Source organism: Xiphias gladius, chromosome 15 (genome assembly GCF_016859285.1).
Source record: "Xiphias gladius isolate SHS-SW01 ecotype Sanya breed wild chromosome 15, ASM1685928v1, whole genome shotgun sequence".
Classification (NCBI taxonomy): Eukaryota; Metazoa; Chordata; class Actinopteri; order Istiophoriformes; family Xiphiidae; genus Xiphias; species Xiphias gladius.
The window spans coordinates 17,245,940-17,268,093 of record NC_053414.1 but is presented as its reverse complement, the minus strand read 5'-3'; the positions used below and the strand labels follow the sequence as shown (position 1 = coordinate 17,268,093).

The 22,154-nt window shown below is 43.3% G+C and overlaps 1 protein-coding gene across 4 annotated transcripts in view; it reads right to left on the bottom strand.

The window, feature by feature from the left end:
• Positions 1-20,856, bottom strand: part of pax5 (paired box 5) — a 54,577-nt gene extending 33,721 nt beyond the window's left edge. For 3 of the 4 annotated variants that reach the window (XM_040145404.1, XM_040145406.1, XM_040145407.1), the window contains exons 1-2: positions 20,784-20,856; positions 3,679-3,844 (exon numbers count right to left, since the gene is read on the bottom strand). In XM_040145404.1, the coding sequence (XP_040001338.1) occupies positions 3,679-3,844; positions 20,784-20,835 (218 nt within the window). In that variant the 5' untranslated portion in view covers positions 20,836-20,856. Of the gene's footprint in view, positions 1-3,678; positions 3,845-19,617; positions 19,713-20,783 lie in introns of those variants that run through there. The other variant, XM_040145405.1, reaches the window with a different exon arrangement.
• Positions 20,857-22,154: the final 1,298 nt, after the last annotated feature.

Here is a 22,154-nt window from a genome sequence, read left to right as displayed (position 1 = left end):
AAGTAATCAAATCCAACTTCAGTAGAAATCTGAACACTGAACAGGTTAGGATTACATGGTTTTTAAACTACATGGTGTTAATCTATACTTTTTATAATTGTCAACACTCCCCCGGAAAGATCAAAACTCAAAATACATTAATTTGACTTTCATTAGTTTTCTAACTTCCCTACCCTGTCTATGGCACTCGGCCCCAAGCCCATTCGTTTCAACTGAAGATCTTAATCTTTAAAAATGGGTCACAAAAGAATATTTTCATTTAAAAAAAAAAAACTGAGTAAGTAGAATAGCTGGCCACTGTAGTTTTAGCAAATATTAATTAAACATGAATTTTGTATCTGTAGGGGACTATTTTAAATCGTGGATGAATCAACAATTGGAGCTCTGGGAAGTATTTACCGCAGCAGGACGGTGTACGTGGGGTCGACTCAAAATAAATTACAGTGCCCATTTTCATTGTGATGAAGGAACATGTCCCTCAGCAGTGTGGCTCACTTATTGGTTTTTAACTGTTTCAGTAACAGTTTTGGCGATGAAGAAAATATCTGCTAATAGTTGACAATAAGCAATATACAGAAAGGCACCAGCTTCACCCTTTAAAATGGAGACCTTTGATCAGTCATCATAAAGCTGTAATCACATCATGTAGGCATCAAAGCTCAGTATTGATTATGTTCAGTTTAGCTTCATTGCTGATGTCAGCAGTTACATATTAGACTCCAAAAAACTGGCATATTAAAAAAAAAACAACTTTCTATTGTTTTGCTAGCCCTTATCTCCTCAAAACATAATTCACGTCCCATTGGCCTGCCCCTTTGCCCTCCTCTTCCACTTGCACTTGCTCTTGTATAAGATGACCCCCCTGTCTTGAGTCTACTTTCTTGAAAGATAGGCGGGTTTACATTTTTTCAAGTCTGTTTTAAAACAGTACTCACTTGTCCGTGTAGAGTAAAAGAGGCCTGTAAATGTTCTTGCTGTCCATACTGACAAAGTAAAATGAAGTGATCGATGGGATGCAAAACACTCCTTGTCCTGTGCAAAAATGCACTCTTAAAGTAAGCCCAAGCTAATATGAGGCTGAGTCAGGCAAATTTAGTGGATATGTTACAAAGTCACAGTCTTTTTAGTATGAAATTCCTTCCGTCCATCCGCTCAAGCGCGGCAACGGAACAGGGAATTTCACACTAAAAAAACTAAAACTTTGGAAGATACTCACTTGAGACCGCTGAAGCCTCATATTAGCTTCGGCTGAACATCAGAGTGTGATTCTGCAGAGAGCGAGGACTGCTGATTTTATCATCCACCTCTTACTTTCACAAGGTATCCCCTCCACAGCAAGGAGGAATGATTACAGCAACCCAAAACTCTTTCAGTGTACACCTGCACAGGCATGTGAGTATTCTATTAAGATAGACTTGAAAAAATAATGCTCAGATAGAGATGGAAAAGAAAGCTTTCATGTTTTCCGCTCCAGCTACTTGAGTCAATTGAGGAATCTTATAGCTCTTGCCAAATTTAAGACTATTGTAAATTCTGTGGTAATGGGACTTCATCTGTGTTTGTCAAAGTTGTTTTTGGCCTTTTTAGTTTTGTTTTCTTTTCTCTACAACTTTTTATGCTGCTGTTTGGCCACGTCTCCCTCGCGAAAGAGGCCTCTGATCTCAGAGGGATTCACGTGATTAAATAAAGGTGAAATATAACCAAAGTCAGTTGTAATGTTGCGGCACTCGGAAATGTTCTTTAGATAATTGTGTCAGCTAAATGGCTAAATGTAAATGTAGTACACTCAAACACCTGAGAAAAATATATATTTCTAATGCCTGACTCGACCTGTGAATGGCTTTTGTTTTCTTTGGCATTTTTACATTGTGGCACAGAGGTAAACAGAGGTTGGCACTGATACACACGCACACACACACACACACACACACACACACAAACACACACACAAACACACACAGATTCAGGCGTTTCGTGTCCACCATGGCTATTTCATGAATGTATTTGCATGCAGAAGGGGCATGGGGGCAGGGGGTAGGAGGACAGCAAATGCGCTACTCAGCTTGCAGAAAAGGGGGGATGCTGTGTGTGGATGCAAGCTGTCAGTCAGTCTTAAACCTGCTGCGCTCTCTCTCGCTCTATCTCGCTCTCTCTCTCTCTCTCTCTCTCTCTCTCCACCTCTGTACGGTAGAGTAATCCCTTCAGTGAAAGTGTGTGTTCCTGTAAATGTGCGTTTCCTTGTCTTTCTTTTAAGTGTTCATGTGTGGGCATGTTGCGATATGCGGGTGTGTTGCACGTTTTGACTATATTCACAGCTGGAGTATAAACACAGCTAAAGGAAAAACAATCTATTTTCAAATGGAAAACTATTTAAATTATTCACAGCTGAATCATTGGTGAATAAACGAGCGTGGTTATTGATATCCGCACAACGATGAGCCATCACACACACACACATACACACACACGCACGCACGCACACACACACACACACACACACACACACACACACATAGGGTGGTAGAGTTGGTGTTTTTGTTCTGCTGGCACCAGAGAGACAGAGAGGAGAGGATAAAACAACCCTCCCTCCCTCCTTCCATCCCTCGATCCCCTCTCCTCCCCCCTCACGGTAACGCTTCAGTGAGTTGAACGGCCAGGACAGGGAGAGAGAGAGAGAGAGAGAGAGAGAGAGAGAGAGAGAGAGAGAGAGAGGCAAGGGAGAACAATGAGCTACACATTTTTTGATATAGCTGAGGGTCGTTGTAGCTAATCCTTCCCCTCCGTCCCCACAAATGGTCTCCGTCTCTCATTCGTTTTTTCTTTTTTCTTTTTCCTGCACTCTTCTTCTTTAACACGCCTTTTTTCCTTTTGATTGTGTTCCTTGTTCTTGTCTTTCTACCATTCTCCATCTCCCTGTCTTTTTTTTTTTTTTAGGGGTGCAGAAATATGGTGCCACTTTCATTTTGATGCTAATTCCAAAAAGTGATGAATCTTTTCCCTTTTGTCCCCCTTTCTTCTGTGGGGGACGGAACGAGCAGGGATTTACTCTTGAATTTAGCTTTGAAAAGGCAGAGGGAGAGACAGGCAGAGAGAGAGGGAGTAGAGGGGGGTGAGTAGAGACACAGAAATACTGAGAGGGGTCGGACGAGAAATACAGGTTACAGAGAGAGGAGAGGAAGGTGAAAAGGCAAAAAAAGAGAGACAGTAGAGAGCCGACTGAGACAAATGAGACAGAGAAATAAGGGGCAAGGGAAAACGAAGGCAGACAGTACTGAAAATGTAGCTTGTGCATGTTGAGGGAAATGAATGAATGACAAAATTGAAACTCAATGAGTCAGTGTCACTTTACAGGTCCCTCAGTTTTACACATGTTGAGTTTATTTCCCTAACCAGAATGACCCAAAAATGAAACAGATGTGAGAAGTTGACAATGTATGGTCCAGACATTTTAAGCTTTCCTCTGTCATATCGCAATAGGTTACACCTCAGAGACCTCCATTTTGCGTAGAGGATGGTGTCACACCAAGAGGCCGACGTCTGACTACACCTTAGCCAGCTGTCCGAGCTGTGACACGTCAGGTCACACCATCTCACACTCTGCTGGACACTAAAAGGGTCCAACTGTGAACCTTTACAGGACTGTCACCATGTGGTCCTAGGTGCTCATGTGCCTATTACCTGCCCAGTATTTTGCTGACACATCCGTGGCTGACTCGTAGCTGGCGTGAGATGTCGCAGGGCCGGACCCCTTGGTGGGCGAGTTCTACTATTCGCTGTCGCACTACATCTGGGAGGGGTCTGCCGTTCACAAACACACCTCCAAGCTGGTTCACTCCACCATGTCCTAGAAGAAAGAGAAAAAGACAGTTCGAAATGAATCGAAAGAAGGGCAAGGATGAGCAAGAGAGAGAGAGATCTTATGGCTGCCTGGCTGCGAAATACAAATTAGTTTACAGGCAGTGAAATAGCGATAGAAACCGCAAATTTGAGTGACCACATGCAAGACTAGACAACTGTGGATTTAGCGACTTGTGTAACGAATATAAAGTGCCGAGTGATCACCAAAAATCAGCGATAACATCATATGAATTTCCTTCTTCATTAGTGGCCAAGGCGTCGTCTTTTATCCAATTTCATTTTTCGAAAGACGAGTCAGAAAAAACAGAGGAGGTAACTCAAAGTGAGGCTGATTGTTTCTTCTGACAACCTCAGATAATCTGCTTTTTAATTTGATATATTTATCATGTTTCTATACAATAAAAATTAGAGATTGACTAGGATGTGGTTTCAGTGGGAGGTCGACTCAAATATCGCATTCACACACCAGAACCGTCTAGTGCAACTGCAGTCTTCCCTTGCTAACTACTGAGCAGCTCAACTGAAGCAACTGGTGGTAAAATGCCTTGCTAAAGGGCAGTTTGGACAGTCATTGCATCACTGGTCTTTTTTCCCGTAGCTACACTCCAATCTGGAGCTGAGCATCCACAGTCCAGCTTTGCCAAATACCATCTCTTCTTACCCTAATGGATTCTCTTGTCCAGACGACATAAAGAAGGACAGCTGCTCACTGAGGCTTCTACAAAAATCTGGTCTTGTGGTTTTGTCATCTGGAGTGTGTTTCTAAAAGTGTATTCATAGATGTTCATCAATATTTTCTTGTGGAAACCTCATCTGCATCTCAGCTGACTTGAGTCACTGACCAAGACTGAAAGTGCTTTTTTACAAGTCTAGTTTTTAAAATAATGTACAAGAAATGTCTTTTATTCAGCTACTGGTTTTTCTCTACATTTATCATTGTTTATGAGGTTTGGTTAAGAAATATGGTAACTGTGTCAGAGCCAGACCTTCTTGGTTGGTATCCCACAACTGCTGGTCCCTGGCTGGAGTCTACTGACTACCTCAGATACATCTGATTTCTTTGCTGCCACTGATCTGATGTGTCTTGCTCAGCCTAATAGTGCCAGTTGGACTATTCCAAAGTGCAAACTTTGCCCATTTTCAACCCAGGGCGGTGTACGCTAAGATCTTAAGTAAATTAAGGGATTTCAATTAATTATTGACCAAGGACTTGGCCTGGCCCCTGACTGAAAGATACCCCTAATATTCCCCCTGAGGGATGAAGGGGTGACGGTATAAAAGGAAATAAATGAAAGAGAGCAACACTGGTGTACACTAGAATAGACTAGAATAGTCTACTGTAGCCATAAAACACTGATAATTATAGTTGCTGTTAATTCATCTTCCAAACTTCCCCTTTTGATTGACAGATTTAAACACTCAGCGACAAAGGAGCAGAGACAACAAGTAGAAAATGGCTGTGAACTGGAGAGAAGTAACCAAGCAAGCTCGTTTATAGGGATTCAGTCTGTATCCATAGTTTCTCTTCCCCTTTTCTCGAGCCTATACCAACATGCACTGGACAAGAGCCTGCGTGCACCAAGGATGGGTCTGTCCCAGCTCGCATTCACACCTATGTGAGCGCCCCAATAAAAGGCTCCAGCAAGCCGAGCCAGGCTAGAAACCCGGAACTTCTCGTTTAGAGGCGACAGCGTAAACCACTGCGAACCCTTATAGCAGCCAATATCCTCAGCAGTACCACAATACAGTATGTATGAGTGAGAAAGAAGGAAGGAAGACCTTTTGGGGCAAGAACGTCTCTCCTTCTCTACAATAGTATGCGTATGTACTGTATATGTATATATCTCACCAAAGGCAGAGTATAAATCAACCAGTATTTCTCTACTACATAATCCACTGGCTTTTGTATTACCATAGTGATTACGTCTGTAGGGGAAACACACACACAGACACAAACACAGTCACACTCACTAATCCTAGCTGTGGGGGTAATAGATTTTAAACACATTACCCCAGTAGGGATTCCCCCTAAAAAAACAAAGCTGTCCCCTGAACCTGTCCCCCTGCCCTCTTCTGTTCACCAGCAGCATAAAACAAAGAAATATGCATGTGCACACACAGCCCAAATATACATCGGTCCACACATGGAGGATAAATACAGAAATGTGAAGTCTAGAGAGTCTCACTCTGTGAAAGCTATCAAAGCTATTTCCAAACGGCTGATGTGTACGGTCGCTCTTTTCCATACTACTTTTTTTTTTAAGTTAGGGGAGGAAGCTTCATTATGCAGATGCCTGCTGAAGACAGAACAATTTGAAAGGCAATCGCTCTTTACAACAGACAGCAATACATAGGCAGAGTCCTATCCATTTATGCAATGCCCCTGTGAACTGGGCTCGGCCAAGATTCGAAGACTGAACGGCATGAAAATGCAAAAAAAACCACTATAAACTTACAGACAATATAATCACATTAGCTGTGTCAAAAGCATTCACGTTTCTCAGCAGACCTGTTCAATTAAAGGAACGGTCCACTGAATTAACAAAAATGTATTTAAATATTTCAAATTTTAAAGGGGCCCTCCACTAATTTTACACTTCAAAATCAGTTTATTCAACATGGGGACTACTGCTCAGATTGTAAAAAACAGTAGTATAATTTCTTCTCTGGCTCTGGAGGAGCTTTTTATAGTCTGAAGAAAATAGCCCGAGTAATGTCACCGGAGTAATCTCAGTTTGGTTTTGGTGACTACAGATTTATAGCAGGAAGCCTCCTTCACAAACTGGAGATGTGGTGTTTGACAGACGCTGACATTTACAGGCTTGGAGGGTCTGATGCAGCATATTGAATTGCATTGTGGGAGGTGTAAGATACGGGGTTTGTGGTGGTTGTTTCTTTTTTTTTCCCACCTCAACAGTGGCACTGACCTGCAGTAAAAACACTACAAGATGAGGTCTTAAGCCTTTTTTTTGCAGTAATACCGTAAGTGTTAATATTCCTTTATGCCCCTAAGTGCGTCTGTCGTCCGTCGGTGAAGAGAATCATTCACTGGAAATTGAGGAAACACAATAGTTTCAACTTGGTGAAGTGTCTTACAGATGATTTGGACTATATAATATTTACGAAAAAAGCAGCCACTGCTCTTCAAGAGATGGATAGCGGACTCAAAGCAACCCGGACTCAGATTAGGTCACTTCTGAATACATTACATGTCATTTATACGCTCACTTTTGCAGCTGTCTGTACTGCTGTTTTGTAAAATTTGTAGGAATTTGGGGCCTACATGCAGGAACCGGTTTCTCTCTCTTTCCTGCTGATTGAAATAACTGAAGTCAGTAAGTATGGAATACATGCTATCCTATGCATTATAACAATTCCCTTCCTTCCTGTGGATCTGAATCACAAATTTGTCTCAAGGGGCTTTACAATCTGCACAACAAACTCCACCCTCTGTCCTCAGATCCTCGATTCACCGGTGATACTGGGAACCGATCCACTCTACCACTGCTAAAATCCACTGTGTTTGTAATTTACTTTGACACATTTTAATAGAAAGTTTATAGTAGACAGATGATGGGAAAGATGGAAAGAGAGAGATGCGGAACGGAAACGTTGTGGTTCAAGTTCAGCACCTTACCCCCTAGGCCAACAGCGCACCCCTGATCCCTTCGGTTTTATTTTGTGTGTGTGTGTGTGTGTGTGTGTGTGTGTGTGTGTGTGTGTGTGTGTGTTACTTGAATTTTTTTTTAAAAAGGAGCAATGCAGTGATTTACTGTGACTGATTCCTGTGATTTTACAGGAAATCCTGATCGTAATGTCCCACTAGATACCAAATGCAAAGAGAAAGCTCACACCTACACACTTTCAGATATTCCTCAAAGCAAGAACGAGCCTGCTGACCTAAATGGACAAATTCAAGTCCTTAACACACTCTCGCTCGCCGTAAATGCTCTGCATGGTTGTAAGAAGGCATTATTCCTTCCTCCTGTCTTTATTATTATTTCCCGAAACCTTTCCTGTCTGGTTCGCTGAATAAAAGCACAGTCTTTGCAGGTCCGTTTATAAAAGCCTACTACTGTGCTATGTCCTCCTCACCACAGGTATCTGCAGAGAAGACTCTCTCTCTCTCTCTCTCTGTCTCTCTCCCTCTTTCTCAGATAAGAGTAAATGAAATGGTTCCTTTCACCCTTCATATCTGGGCCAGGGCATGAAATACGCCTTGCTTTGTAAAGAGATGGAGAGGAATGACTTGTGACTCACAAAAACCGCCAGATAACTATTTATTTACTTATCTGTGTGTTTACTGTTGGCATTAGACGTTCGGGCTCTCACCATTCTTGGGGTAGGCTATGGGGATTATGTGTCTGAAATTTATTTTCCAAGCCTATAAATGTGGACAGGGACAAACGCAAAAACATACACATTCCATAAATTTGTTTATCAACCTCTGCAGCGTAATTCTCCGAATAAGTGGTTTAAGTTCTCATTTTAAAGCCCATGTTCCATGTTTTTACACAGCTATAATATTAGTCGTTAGAGGAATGGATCTGGCGTTTTTTTTTATCCCTGTATCAGCAAGAAATTTAAAAAAAAAGAAGGAAAAAAAAAGAAATATCCTTGCATTTTAAGGGGAACAGTCCATTTCTTCTGATCAGATGCCTAAAGAAAATGTTATTTGGAAATATGTCACCTTACAGAAGAATCCAGCACTGATGTTCCCTCACAGCTGTGCGAGTTTAGTGAAAGAGCTCAAGTAAATTAACCACTTGCTCCCAGAAATTCAATCAACATTGGCCAGCTTGGGAGGTTTTGTTGCAAATTAAATACAAAGATTTTGCCAAATTAGGGGTCTTGGCTTTTAAGGATCTTTCCATAAACGCTGAACCTATAGTCTCTGGGGAGTAGGGTGGGGTGGGGGCGTTGGCAGAGGCAGCAGCTTCAATTTCATCCTGGAGAAACAGAATCAGAGAGGGTCAGAGACAGCCAGGGGACCAGGGGTCATTATGCATCCCTGTTGTATTTTATTTATTTACCCTTTATAGGAGCTGACTTAAGAGCCCAGCACCTCCTTAAATGTTTGATTGATTCACTGTTTCCGGGAGGAAAAAATACAGAGATAAAGCAAGCTATATTGGAGCTCCCCCATCCAGAAAATAAGGTCCATTAGGCTCTCTGTCTCTCTACATTCCTCTATGTGTCTCTCTCTCTCTCTCTCTCATCTCTCATCTGCCTCGTCACGGCCTGACGACTCAAAAATAAAGCAAAAGAGAAAACGCAAAAAAACGCCACAGGTTCTCTCTCTCTCTCTCTCTCTCTCTCGCTCTCTCTCTCTCTCTCTCGCTTCTCTTCTCTCTCTTTCTCATTAAAAAAAAAAACAGAAGAAAAGAGGGAACCAGAAATTACTTTTGGCTGAAAACCTGTTTGGAAACTTGCCCGCGAGAATACAGATGAAGCACATTTCCTTGAGCAAACACTGAATAGATCTGCGAGATGTGCCAGGCAGGCGTTTTGGACTTATACTGTTATTTTTCTCGTGAAATGTGGAATAATTAATATTTTGTTGTCGAAGTGCGACTCGGGAAAGCCCGTTAATAAGCGATTAGATTCTCCAGTAGTTACCTTATATTAAAATTTAAAAAAAATAGTCTGTTTTCTAGAAGGAAAAAAAAACACGATTTGTTTGTAAAAAATTCTTGTTTGACAGCGTAGAAAAATGAATAAATGAAGCCTCCTTCAACTTGTGATTATTTTATCTTTACTTGCGTATTTTCGGTGGAGAGAGCTCGGGATAAAGTTTTATTCAAATAAGATTCACATTTTTTTTTTTTCGCGTCATGTTTTTTCAATAATCTATGTCATTCTGCCTGCCAGAGTTTTTTCTTTCCTTTAGGCGAACTCACGAGTCGATCACCAAGGTAGGCCACAGCCTCGCCTACTTAATATTCAGCAGGACACTATTACCATTACAATGCGCGATTATGAAATTCAGCTCATTATCATCACAATTACCTGGTATAGATTTTTTAAAACGTCACCGCTATATATTGTCCTCCATAATATAAAACATGCTCCAGAGTCTGCAAAGTTATAAGTCCAGGATTGATATGAACCATAAAAAACATTAAGCTTTTTAAAAAAAACAACAAAATCAACATAGAAGACTGTTATAACCAAAACGGACGTAACGAAAGAGGTGCTAAAGAGTGGTAACTTTGTAGGTAAAAACATCTCATTTTTTTAACCGAAAAACCGAAATAAATAAATAAATAAATAAAAGATACTTGGAAATAACCGTCAGCGTTTAGGGAGAGCTCACACACACACACACACACACACACACACACACACACACACACACACACACACACAAACATATATATACATATATATTTCCTAACGTTGTGAAATTTAGGCAGTTTTATTAAAGCGTCACACACGTAGTACACACTTGGTGCACACTCACACACAGAAAGACATACACACACACACACACACACACACACACTCACACACAGAAAGACATACACACACACACACACACACACACACACTCACACACACAGCACATCCACACTCGCCCAACAACATTTCCACGCGTCACAGTCGATTCATCCCAGCCTCTCTCTCTCTACCTTTGACATTTTTTAGGTGTAATCGTTTTAAAGCGTCTCCGGGCTTTGACATATATAACTTTAGCTGCGCTGGGACCGTCAGCACCGCGGATCATTGGCTTTGGTGAAACGGCAGGGAAGAGGAAACGTGATTCGTTCTAGCTTCAGGACCTGTGGGTGCAGCTCTTTTTTCCTTCTTTTTTTTTTTTTTTTTTATCCTGCAGGATAACGCACCGTGGGAACCTCTGTCAGTCACATAACACGGGTTCTCTCCGGGACTAAACTGCCAAAAAAATGTATAATGCATAATCTATTACTCGCTGAAATACCTGTAGGAAGCTTTATTCGGTGTTATTAGTGCAAAGGCAAGATATCACGAGCAGATCCACCACGCAAACTGTGAATATGGGAATCTAATGAAATCCCATTTTTGATATAAAGTGTATGTTCATTTTGTACAAGTTATTCATTGATTTATTTCCTATTATTTGGAGCTTCCATTCCAGCCAGTCTTTGGAGATGATTAGAACTGAAAATATGATATTCATTCCAGATATTAAATATTGGAATTTATTCAGCTGGGCTGGGCGTCTAGTCGCGAAAACCTATTGTTTTGTGATTTTCCATTCAAGCTCAGTGTTTTTTTTTTGTTGTTGTTTTTTTTTGCTAAGAGACTGAAGGATTGCGGAAGAAGTAGAAGTCTTGTTTTTCTATTATTATCCATATGAAGATTCGTGTAGGCTATTTCACTTGTATAAAATAAAGTCCATGTGAAAGGGGGGTAGCTGGTATTTGGGGAGGGAAGGTGGACTGGGAAAAAAAAAAAAAAAAAAAAAGGCAGGGCCCGCCATGTCACGACTGAGTGACCAAGTTGTGGCCCCCATTTCTATATGCTAGCAGAGCCGCGTCCCCAAGCACCTGCGCTGCTGAAGTGTCCTTGAGCAAGACGCTGAGCCTGCGACATGCTGTGAGGCTGGACCTGCGTGCGCTCTGACCTGCCGGGCAGTGAAAGGAGAATTTCCCTGCGGGGGATCAACAGAGTCGCACCTTGTTATTATTATAAGACCCGAGCAGATCTGCGCTTGCACCTGTGCCTTGTGCTTCTGTCCAACCTAGTTATGCGCAGAAACAGTTACTGTTTGTGGATCGAGTTCAGCTTTTAGTCGTGCTTTGTTAACCCGGTCTCTCTCTCTCTCTCTCTCTCTCTCTCTCTCTCTCTCGCTCTCTCTGACCCCTGAACCTCTTCTCCCCTTCAATAAGGAGAACACAGCAAACCGTCCAACAAATACAGCCTGCATTACATTGCATTTCACAATTCAAAAAAATAAATAAATAAATAAATCACTTCAGCTCCACGACCAATTCTGTCAATTTACACCTGGTCTATTTGTATATTTATTAAATACTGCAAGAGACAAGACTTTTTTTTTTTAAATCAAGGGGAATGATAAACAGCAAATGTACAAACGAGAGTAGACAAAACAAACTCGAAGAATCTGAACAAAATCGAGATTTAAAACACTGCAAAAAATATCCATCTCCCAACAAGTCATTAATCGTACCTCGCTATTTTTTTCTTCTTTGAAAAGAAAAATATGTGCCAGTATAGGAAGAGATCACTGTCCTACACAACAAATTTCCACAGTACTTTCATCCAAGCTGTTTCGAGATTTTGTTTTCTTTTGTTTTGTTTTAGAATAAATTACAGCATGTTGAATTTACCAATCCAATATTAAAACGTTATTTAATTTGCAGAAATCCTGGAGCAGGCTGGTCTCTATGAGCCACATGCAAGTGCTCGCGTTATTTCCAACACTGTTTCGATGACGTTTCAGCAGATAGATAAATAAAAATAGACTTTCAGATTCAAAGCACGGTTGTTTTTTTTATTTTTTATTGCAGCGTATGGTGCAGCGGGCAGCGCTACTGCTCCGCTGTTATTACTAAATATGCACACAGAGTTGCTGGTTGGGGGGGGGGGGGGGTTGCAGGGTTCAGATCAGGGTGGATGGGAACATGCAGATTGAAAAAAAAACGCATGAACTTACTGTGCATTGCCGCAAACGGGTCGTGCTTACAGTGAATCTCCATCGGTACGGTGGGGCTGGAGGGCCCCGGTGCGATATGAGGGGTCTTAAAAAATGCCACTGGACGCTCCGCTTCGGTCGGCCACCTCACTGACAGACCGTGACCTCCAGTATATGGAAAGGGATACCGGTCCCCTTCAAAGAGAGCAACTTTTTTTTTCTTTTCTAGATTGATTAAAAAAAAAAAAAAAAAAAAAGAAACTTTAAATGACTGACAGGGTGAGAAAGGTTGTACTTCGTCTCGAACTAAATGGGAGATTTTTAGGTGGACGGGAAGAAAAGAAATGGAGTCAAAATTAAAAAAAAAAATACGAATCAGGGACGGGCTCCCTCCTCATGGGGACGGGACACCACAGCCGGTCTGTTCTGGCGTCTCCAAAACCAGAGGAGGGAAACGACCGCGATAGCGCTCATTCCTTCAGCGGCGCGTCAACACCGAGTTGCACCAGTCCAAGGACGCGGAAGTGTAAAACTTTAGAAACCTTGAAAATAAATATGTATATACACATACATATATATGGAGGGCAAACAAAGTATAGCCTCCCTCCCTTTCTCTGCTTCTCGGTCCGCTGGCCGTGACCCCTGAACTGCGAGGGGGGCTGAAGTTTCTCCCCTCAGTCTGTTAAAAATATTCAAAAACACAAAAATAGAAAAACAATGCCCAGTTTAAACAACAAAAATATTCGTTACAGATCCACGTTTGGGTGTTTTTTTTTGTTTGTTTGTTTGTTTTTTTGTTTTTTTCGTCCGGGTTATTTTGTGCACATCGTCCTCGGCAGCTGCTTTCACACTGACACTTGGTAATCTCCCATCAGTAAAGCGAGTGAGTGCTCACATCTTGAAGTCTCATATCCACCATGCCAAAAAAAAAAAAAAGGAAAAAGAAAAAGAAAAAAGAAAAAGAAAGCGAATGCAGAAAAATAAGAAGCAACACCCTCTGGTTTCAGTAAAAACTACAGCAGCTGACCGGAGAGTTGTTGTCCTGGCAGCTCTTGGTCTCTCTACTGTCTCTGTTCCCCCCCGTCTATGTTGACCAGCGCTCGCTGCTCAGACGTCGCTACACAGGACTCCCGGTTTATGTGAGAGTTTGGAGACGGATCTCTTCGCGCTGGGAAAGAAAACGGTCCCGTCCGAAATTCTGAGGGGCACTTTCCTCCGCCGCTCACGCCAGAAAGCGTCGGCACCGCGGTGGAAGTATGCGCGCAAAGGGGGCTTCTTTAACCACACAGAGTGAAGCTGCCTGCGCCCAGCGTCCACGGTGGCGCACGCCGCGTTTCAGGACCTGCTCTCGTGCGGACAGCGCCCGCGCTCCCAGCCCCCTGGAACCCTAACCTACACGCGCCGGCCAGCTGCCCGTCACTCACAGCCAGTCCAGCCAATCGCGAGGCGAGCGCTGCCTTCGCGTCGGCGCCGACCCCGGGGCGGGGGAGCACGGCGATTGGCTGAGGCGAATCCCGTGGGCCAATGACGCCCCGCTTGCATCGTCCGTCCACCAATGGGGAGGCTCGGTGGAGCGACGCAGGGCTCGGGGAGTAGATGATCATATGTTTAATTTCAATTAACGAAGTAAAAAACCTAATGCCTTTATACCCATTTGTGCTCAATTTATTCATGTCGATATTAAATGGCTAATTAATTGAGTATTACTAAAAACGAGGCTTAGTTGCAGCAAGGTTTTATAAAGGAGGGAATGCTCAATAACTCGAACAGCAGCTGTCTATATTTCAAAATTATGGGTTTAAAAAAAAAATTAGATTAAAAAAGGAACATCTAAACGAAAAAAAGCTGATTTCAAAGGCCCACAGCCTTTCAGTAAAACACTTTTAAGTAAAATTTTCACTCAGAAAAACTTAAGCTCTATTCCTTTAACCATCCTTGTGGGCCTACAGGAGTGAGAGCTGTCAACAACTGGCCCTGCATAATTTCCCTCTTTCGTTCAACATAATGTTATAAATCTTTTGCTTGGGGAGAATTGGGAGAAAACACATGAAACATGCATTCCCACTCATTACCTAATTGATTGCGGATCCAAACGGATGTGGTTTTTAATGAAATGCAATTGGCGAGCTCCGCATTCACACTCCAAACTGAGAGAAGGGGATTCAATACATGGTCGTCCCACCTGATTTGAGAGGGCATATCTAAGCCTCGCCCCTGTAATATTAACCGCACAAATAGCCTAAAGCGGGAGCCAAATTAAAAAGTGTTATTTCCCTTCTTCCTGTTTCTAGACATTTAATCATTTTTTTGTTCCACGGTGTTTACACTGCGCGCATAACACCCAGATTAGAACACATCTAGAGCCTTACAGGACAGAAAAGGGTAATCACGTGATTCTTGCCCATATAACAGCGTCGTTAAAGACACTGCTTACATTTTCATTCGGGAAGCTGGTATTTACAGTGGCACACTAATGAACGACAACAATAACAATCTTTACCATATTCTGCCTAGTTTTTATGCTCAAAAGACTCACAGGCTTGATGTACCTCAAGGCAATGCATCTGATTCTGAAAAGGTCAATGTGTGATATTATCGAGTTGATTTAATTTTTGATTTTTTTTTATTTGTAGATTTCTTGCTTTGCATTATTGGTTTCAGTCCTGCTCTCGTAATGAGCGCTTCTACCCTCAGACTAGTAGACTGGCTCATGTTGAACCGCTCACAGCCCAAAAAGGAAGCGCCTTAAATCCAAGTACAGCAGCGGTAGGTCGGACTGCCAGGTTGTCCTCATTAAAACACACACGTTTCTGCTTTTTCGCTTATTATTTTCTGTCCCAAATCATCCCAGAAGACCGGGAGGTTTGAGCTTGGCTCACCCCTTCGCAGGCTTCTTTTGTGCGGGTGTTTTTGCCGGATGAACCACGAGGGGGAGCTCAACCAAGGGCAATATGCCCGTGCGCACACGCACGTGCAAACTTACACACACACACACACACACACACACACACGCGGGAAAAATACAAGACACACAGAAACTTTGCCACCTACATACTTTAACTTGAGAGTCGTCCAGGCAGTTCAATTAAGAGGGCCCTAAGCACATCCAACATGTACACATATACAGGCATACACTGGAAGCATATGAATACAACATAAGATCGCTGAATATCTGGTATTTTGCCTGTTAAATAAGCCACTGTATTTCTCCAACGCAGATCTTCAACACTAAATATGGTTTCATGAATCTTCATTGATTCCACGTCCCTGCTCTTTAATCCACTGACAGTAAAATACACCCCCAAGCCTTCACGCTAATCCTCATTCATATTTCACATCTGTTTCTTTGAGTATTCATGAATTAGGCCTCATACAAATCTGTCAGCCTGCAAACCAGATTGATTTTGTTTTTATATTAAAAAAAAAAAAAAAGACAAAGAAAGAAATGGACCCGGATGTAGTTAAAAAACAGAAACGTATTATTATTTAGACTTGGATCGTGCACCAAACCCATTAAGGCCTGCATTTAGGCCACATATGAATGACAGGAGCAAAAGAAGGTGAATGGAGACAGTGGCAATGACTATGGGAGACACTGCTGCGAGAAAATACTCAGCCAACTGGGAAATCTCTCTTCCTTTTCTTTCCTATGTTTTTATATCCACGATCCAACATACAGATTTTTAAATTCACGATTTCTACTTTTTGTATTTCTTTCCTTTTACAAACAAACAAATACATCGATACATACATTTGCAAATTGGCTCTTGAGATCTCCGAACAGGGGCTCTAAATCAAAAGCATAGCCATATCATATTGTGCCATTTAGTTTTTTCGTTTTTCATTGTACCCGTTCTCCTTGTGGAGCCAGAGTCTGGTGTTATTTATTGAGATATAGACACGAGCGCTTCTCTCCCCACCGAAGTAAATTGCAGCCGTCGCCCTTGTCTCTCCGATTTGCAAATTAAATACATAAGCAATTAAAAAATCCAAACACAATCAATCATGTATACAAATTGTTGTTGCTTTAGGGTTGGAAATTTGAAGAAAACTTCCATCAGGGTAGGACGACTCTAATCCGGGGGTCCAAATCCATTACCATATTTCATTACCTCTCCAGTGCTGGAAATGGGAGGATGGGAGGGTGGAGGGGGAGGAGGGAAAGGGTGTGTGTACTTTTTAAAACATTAGTAAGAATGTGGTTGAGTCCTGATAATCATTTGGAGGCAAATTGGAGGCAGTGTTGTTGTTTAAGTGTTCCATCTTTCCTCCCTTCTCTCCCTTCCCCTTCCCTCCATCCACCATGAAAGCTTGGGCTGTTTTGCTTTTTGCGCCCGAGCCTCGAAACGAAAAAGCAATGAAAAATTAATAGCGCATGTTAACTCCACCAGCTCGTTTATTACACGCCCGCTGACTGTAAACATAATGAGAAAGCTCCCGTATCTCGTCTTAAGTTTTCATTTGCCTATAAAATATAAAAGTCATAACTAATAAATAAAATATATGGACTGGAGAGTGAACCGTCTTGGACTTCGTCAGGTGGAACTCGACTGTGTACCGAGCAGGTTAATAAAGCCGGCTGCGTCCCCCACTCACGGGCCTAATCAAACGGACCGATTTGCCATCACTTGGCGCGCTGATAGCGCAGGCAAAAGACCAGGCTGTCGTCTGTCAGACGGAGCACAAGGCCCACGCTGGCCACGGCATCAGGGCCTCGGCCCGTGCCACGACGGGGCACTTGAGGTCAAAATGAAAGTGGGCTATGTTATGTGAGGTCAGCTCTCTCTCTCTTTCTCCCCCTCCCTCCCCTCTTGCTCTCCTCCATCCTCCATCTCTCTCTCTACCGCAGCTCCCATTGGTTTCCGTTGTGCCCTGACGCAACATCGGAGAGCCTGTTCGGTCTGTTGTTTACACTAATGTCTGTTTAGCGAGCGTTTCGGTAACGTAACTTGAACGCGGAGAATCAGATGTTCTCCATGGAAAAAAATACATAATGTATGAAAATATATACTGTGCGAAGCCAGAATGGTCAGGGGAGCTAACACCAGGGGTTTCCTGGCATTTCATCAGTGAGCTGCAGGGACGCATACCCAACAAGGGTTGGCTGAGGGTGACAAAGTCCATGTGGACCAAAGCTAGAACCTAAATGATGTCTCTCGGTGAGAACATGGCCAATTCATTTTACCGAAGTGGAGTTTTCCTTTATTTGGAAAAATGACGAGAGGAAAGTTGGCACATTTTTGGAAGGCATTTGTTAAAAATCGTACGTCAATGATCACAGATTTCTGTAAGACCAGAACAGAAAAGTGACCTTTTATAGCTAATTTTTTTCTTATTAGTCCAACAATAACTTATCGTCAGCCATCGGCCCTCTTGTCGTCAGACAGTGACTGAAATGGCGGCCCTGCTCATTGGAAAGAACCGGTCTACGCACTTTTACGCACGGCCAACCTGCAGGGCGGGAAGAGAGAGAGAGAGAGGGGGGGGGGTCTCATTAGATCCACGTTCATTCTCACAGATTCTCCTTTGTACCCCAAGCACGTATTTAAAAGTGAGAGGAAATAGAGAGGCTGTAGGTATAGGCCCTGGGCCCTAAAGACTTTACACATCAACAGGGGAGGGCCTCCTTTAAACTCTGATTTCCTCAGTGGTTGAAAGGTTATTATCCAATTGCGACAAATCCCATTGCTTTCACCGTTTATCAGAGGGCAAGGCCCACTCCACAAAAGACTGCAAAGAAGGCATTATTTGTCTTACAGACCATAGGCATTATTCGATAACAAATGTCCATAGGAGGCCGGGCACAAGCTTATTTCTATTACGAGTCGGCGTGTCGCAATCGGAGCACAATTCCTTGCTACAACACTGTGAAAACGAATATGAAGAACAACACAGGATGCAGTCTGCCCCTCGGTAAAAAAAATGCTGTTTCACAATGTTTTAAACATCTACTACGCATGCATTACCATATTCTTCGTAACAGGCAATCAGAGGGGGCCGCTGAAGTAGATTTCTGCTTTTCTGGGGGGGAAATAAAGGCTCTCCACCAGGCCCAATGCCCTTCCAGAGAGGCTGATCACCTGCCCACAGTTTCTTAATGACAAACGACGTTTTATCAATGCAGACGCAGCGGGCAGCAATATGAAATGATGTGATATCCATTGGGTGCCATAACAAGGTCGATGGCCTGATCCACTGCTGTACCAGACCCCGCTGTTTTATGAATAGGCCTCTAAGAGATGAACCTGTTGAATAAAGTCATGGAGACACCCCAGAAAGAGCCAAGTCTCAGACTCCTTGGATTTAGGAAAGTTATCTGGGGCTGAACCGGCGAGAAACTTCAACTTCTGGTCCACAGACACGAAAAACAAAAAGCTTCCACCTGCTCATCAACTCACAAGGCCATCCATCCTCACAAATTCAAAGTTGCTGATTCAAGTATTGACAGGATTGCCCCGAACAAACTTTTGCGTCCGCGCAGGCCCGTGCCACACAAACACACAGGCTGTGCTTTAAATTAGAAGCACCGTGCCCCCCCAAGGGTGATGGTGCACAGAGTAGACCAACACGTGGAACTGCCCTGACTCACAATGTGGTACCAGCCCAAACCAACAAATTCAGCCACTGTTGTTTCTCTACGAGCTTGTGTCAAAAAAAAAAAGAGGGAAAAAAAATGCAAAGTTTAAAAATAATAACTACAGAAAGCCCTCAGTGTCATCAAAATCATATTTCAAACTATGAATGCCAAGCTGAAAAACTCTACAGTGTCTACCTGCTACACATCTTTAAAGTCTAAGAAATGTCTTAAGAAAGTAAAAAGTTTCCACTAACAGAGTAAGTACCAGCTGATCATCCTGACTCCAAAACTTTCACAACCTTGAGATAAAAAATTTGGCTAATGTATGTTCAACGAGTTAAGGAAAACAAAAAACAAAACAAAAAACAAAGCACCCTTAGAAAATTTAAAAAAGGAAACATTCCCACTTCCATAAAAGAAACTTCCACAACACATGTAAAGTTTCTCACAAGCAGAAGTGTGAACCAACAAACAACAACCTGTTTAAAGCGTAAAACCGTTGATAAAAGTAAAACGAAGCTCAAGTGAGCCGGTGCGACCCTACCTGCTCTCCCCAGCCGCAGTGCAGGACTCTTGGGCCCCTGGTCCATGTTACCCCGTCAGAACAGGGGGAGGCGATGGAGGGAGAAAAAAGGAAAAGAACAAAAACTTTTCGCACTGTCCCCCTCTCCCTCTCTTCCCCTCTCCCCCTCTCTCTCTCTCTCTCCCTCACTCTCTGGCACTGTTTTCGCCTCTCCCTCTCTTTTTTTTTTTTTTTTTTCTTTCGTCCTACAGTACTTTTGGGGCGATTTGTAGGTTGAAATAATTCGACCCTTCCGCTCCCTATTGCACTCCCTGCAAGTGCTCAGTCAGCTGCGACTAAACGCTTTAGGTGGAAAGGGGGCTTCGGGGGGAAGCGTGAAATGATCACGCCGAGTAAAAGAGCCGCTCTCTCAATGTGCGCTCATGTCCTGTCCTTCTCCTGCGCGAGCTGCGCACACAAATGCAGTACGCGCACGCGCTCACGGGCACGCACGAACACACAAGCAAAAGCGCTTCCACGCATACATACACACGACATACAAACCTCCACCTTTCCCTGCAGGGCCGTGCCCCCCTCACTCGCATCTGTTACGAAGTTCCACTTAACTAAACTTTCCCGCCCCCGCCCCGATCTCCCTCTCTGTGTCTTTCTCTTACTCTCCCTCTCTCCCCCTCTTTTATGTCTGATCCGTTTCCTCTGGGACACACCTTGTAGATAGCTTTGCAGGTTGGTGTGTGACAACACAATGACCCGCGTAATGCCAGTGCAGGTACTGGTCAGTGGTCGTTAGCTCACAAACCAGAGAAGAAACGGCTTCTTAAGTGAATTTGTGTTCAGTGTCCTTTCAGCAAGTTCCACGAAACACCTTCACGAGAGTTTCTCCGAACTTCTCCCCTCCTCTTCCAGTATACACCTGACACGCACGGTGCACTTTACGCATTACGCACGAACTGAACGACTGTGGAGCAGGTGCACACACAGGGCTACAACTTCAACTTCACCGCTCTGCAGGGGGGGGGGGGTGCAGTCCTCTACTCCTGCGTGCGCTGTGCGCAAAGTGTTTGCTACAGAGCGGATAGTTCCGGTCCTCGCCTCTGATTGTGCGCAGACACACACCTGTGAACGGGTAACATTTTATTTAAATAATAATTTGCCAACTGAAAATTTCCACTCATACTGATACTCACCGCTTTGTTTGGTTCTCGTCGAGAACTTTATCCTCTGGCGGAACAATGACATTCAAGATTTCCTGAACACGTGTGCTCTCTTTGGCTCTTCCGTTTTATTAAAGCAAACATCCACTGAAAACACTCGCTTTAGACCAACTCAGACGGGCTCAACTCTTTTTAGTGTAGAGTTATAGCCAACTCTTATTGTGTAACCCGAGGTCCCTTTTGGCTTACCACAGCCCAACCAAAAATCAAGCTAGGCCAGCCCTTTAAAATAAATTAAAAAAGAAAATTAGACCCCCAAAAAAAGTGTGTGATAACTTGAGTTCATACTGAATCAATGGAAACACTGTCATTGACCAAATCATCTTTTGTTTTGTTTTTTTAACCATTACTGGTTTCACACACACAAGCATCAAATAAAATACATTTTAAAGATCACTTGTCCCCTTTTAGAAGAAAGGTAACAAAACCCCGAGTAGCCTACGTATATGTGAAGATTTGCTCAGTCCAGTTCAAGACAAAAGCTGAAAGTACATGAACTGCAGACGTCTCTCTTCGGGGGAGAAATTACTTGAGTTTGGCGTGAGCGCGTTGAGCTACACTTCTGCTAACATTGGGGCTCGGGCGTGAGCCGGAAGTGAGGGGTCTCCGCGAGACAAGACACCGGACATATCTGACGTCGACACGCCAGGTGAACAACATACGTGGAAGGAACATGGCCGATGAAATATGATTTATTACAAAACGGAGGGAAAGGATGTTGAGATAAAGGCCAGTTTCTGGGGGAGGGAGAGAGAGAGGGGGGGGGGGGGGTTCACGAGAGATTTCCCCACAAATTCCAACCGGACCTGACCAAAAACTGTCAAAGATTTTAAAAACGTATTTCTACAGTGGCCCCCCGTGTCCCATGCGCTCCGTGTCTCACTCCTGCCTCCGTCGCCCAGTCTCTGTCCTCCAGACAGCCGCAGGTCTCAGGGTTCACGCGCAGCCCCGGGACAATTGAGTGCGGAACAAAGCGCGAGACAGCGACCCATTTTGCTCCGCTTGTCGCCTCGCGCCGCAACACTACGACCCTGACCTTCGGCTCGCGCCCCTCAACATCGACACATAAATACCAATGTTTCCCGAGCGATGGCGGGAAACAAAAAGGAGGCCCGGCTCCAACCCGCAGGCGGAGAAACAGCCACCGATAAAATCAACTCTGGACAAGTTTTTCAGGAAAATATTCATTTTTTTGCTTGAACTTATAGCAGATGTTGAAGGGGGGGGTTCAAGTTAAACTGATCTTTATGTGGGTAAACACCATGCACACTATGTCCACAATTAGAAACGTGGATAAAGTGAGTCCTTTAAAATCTACTTTCTAAAAAAAAAAAAAAGGTCATA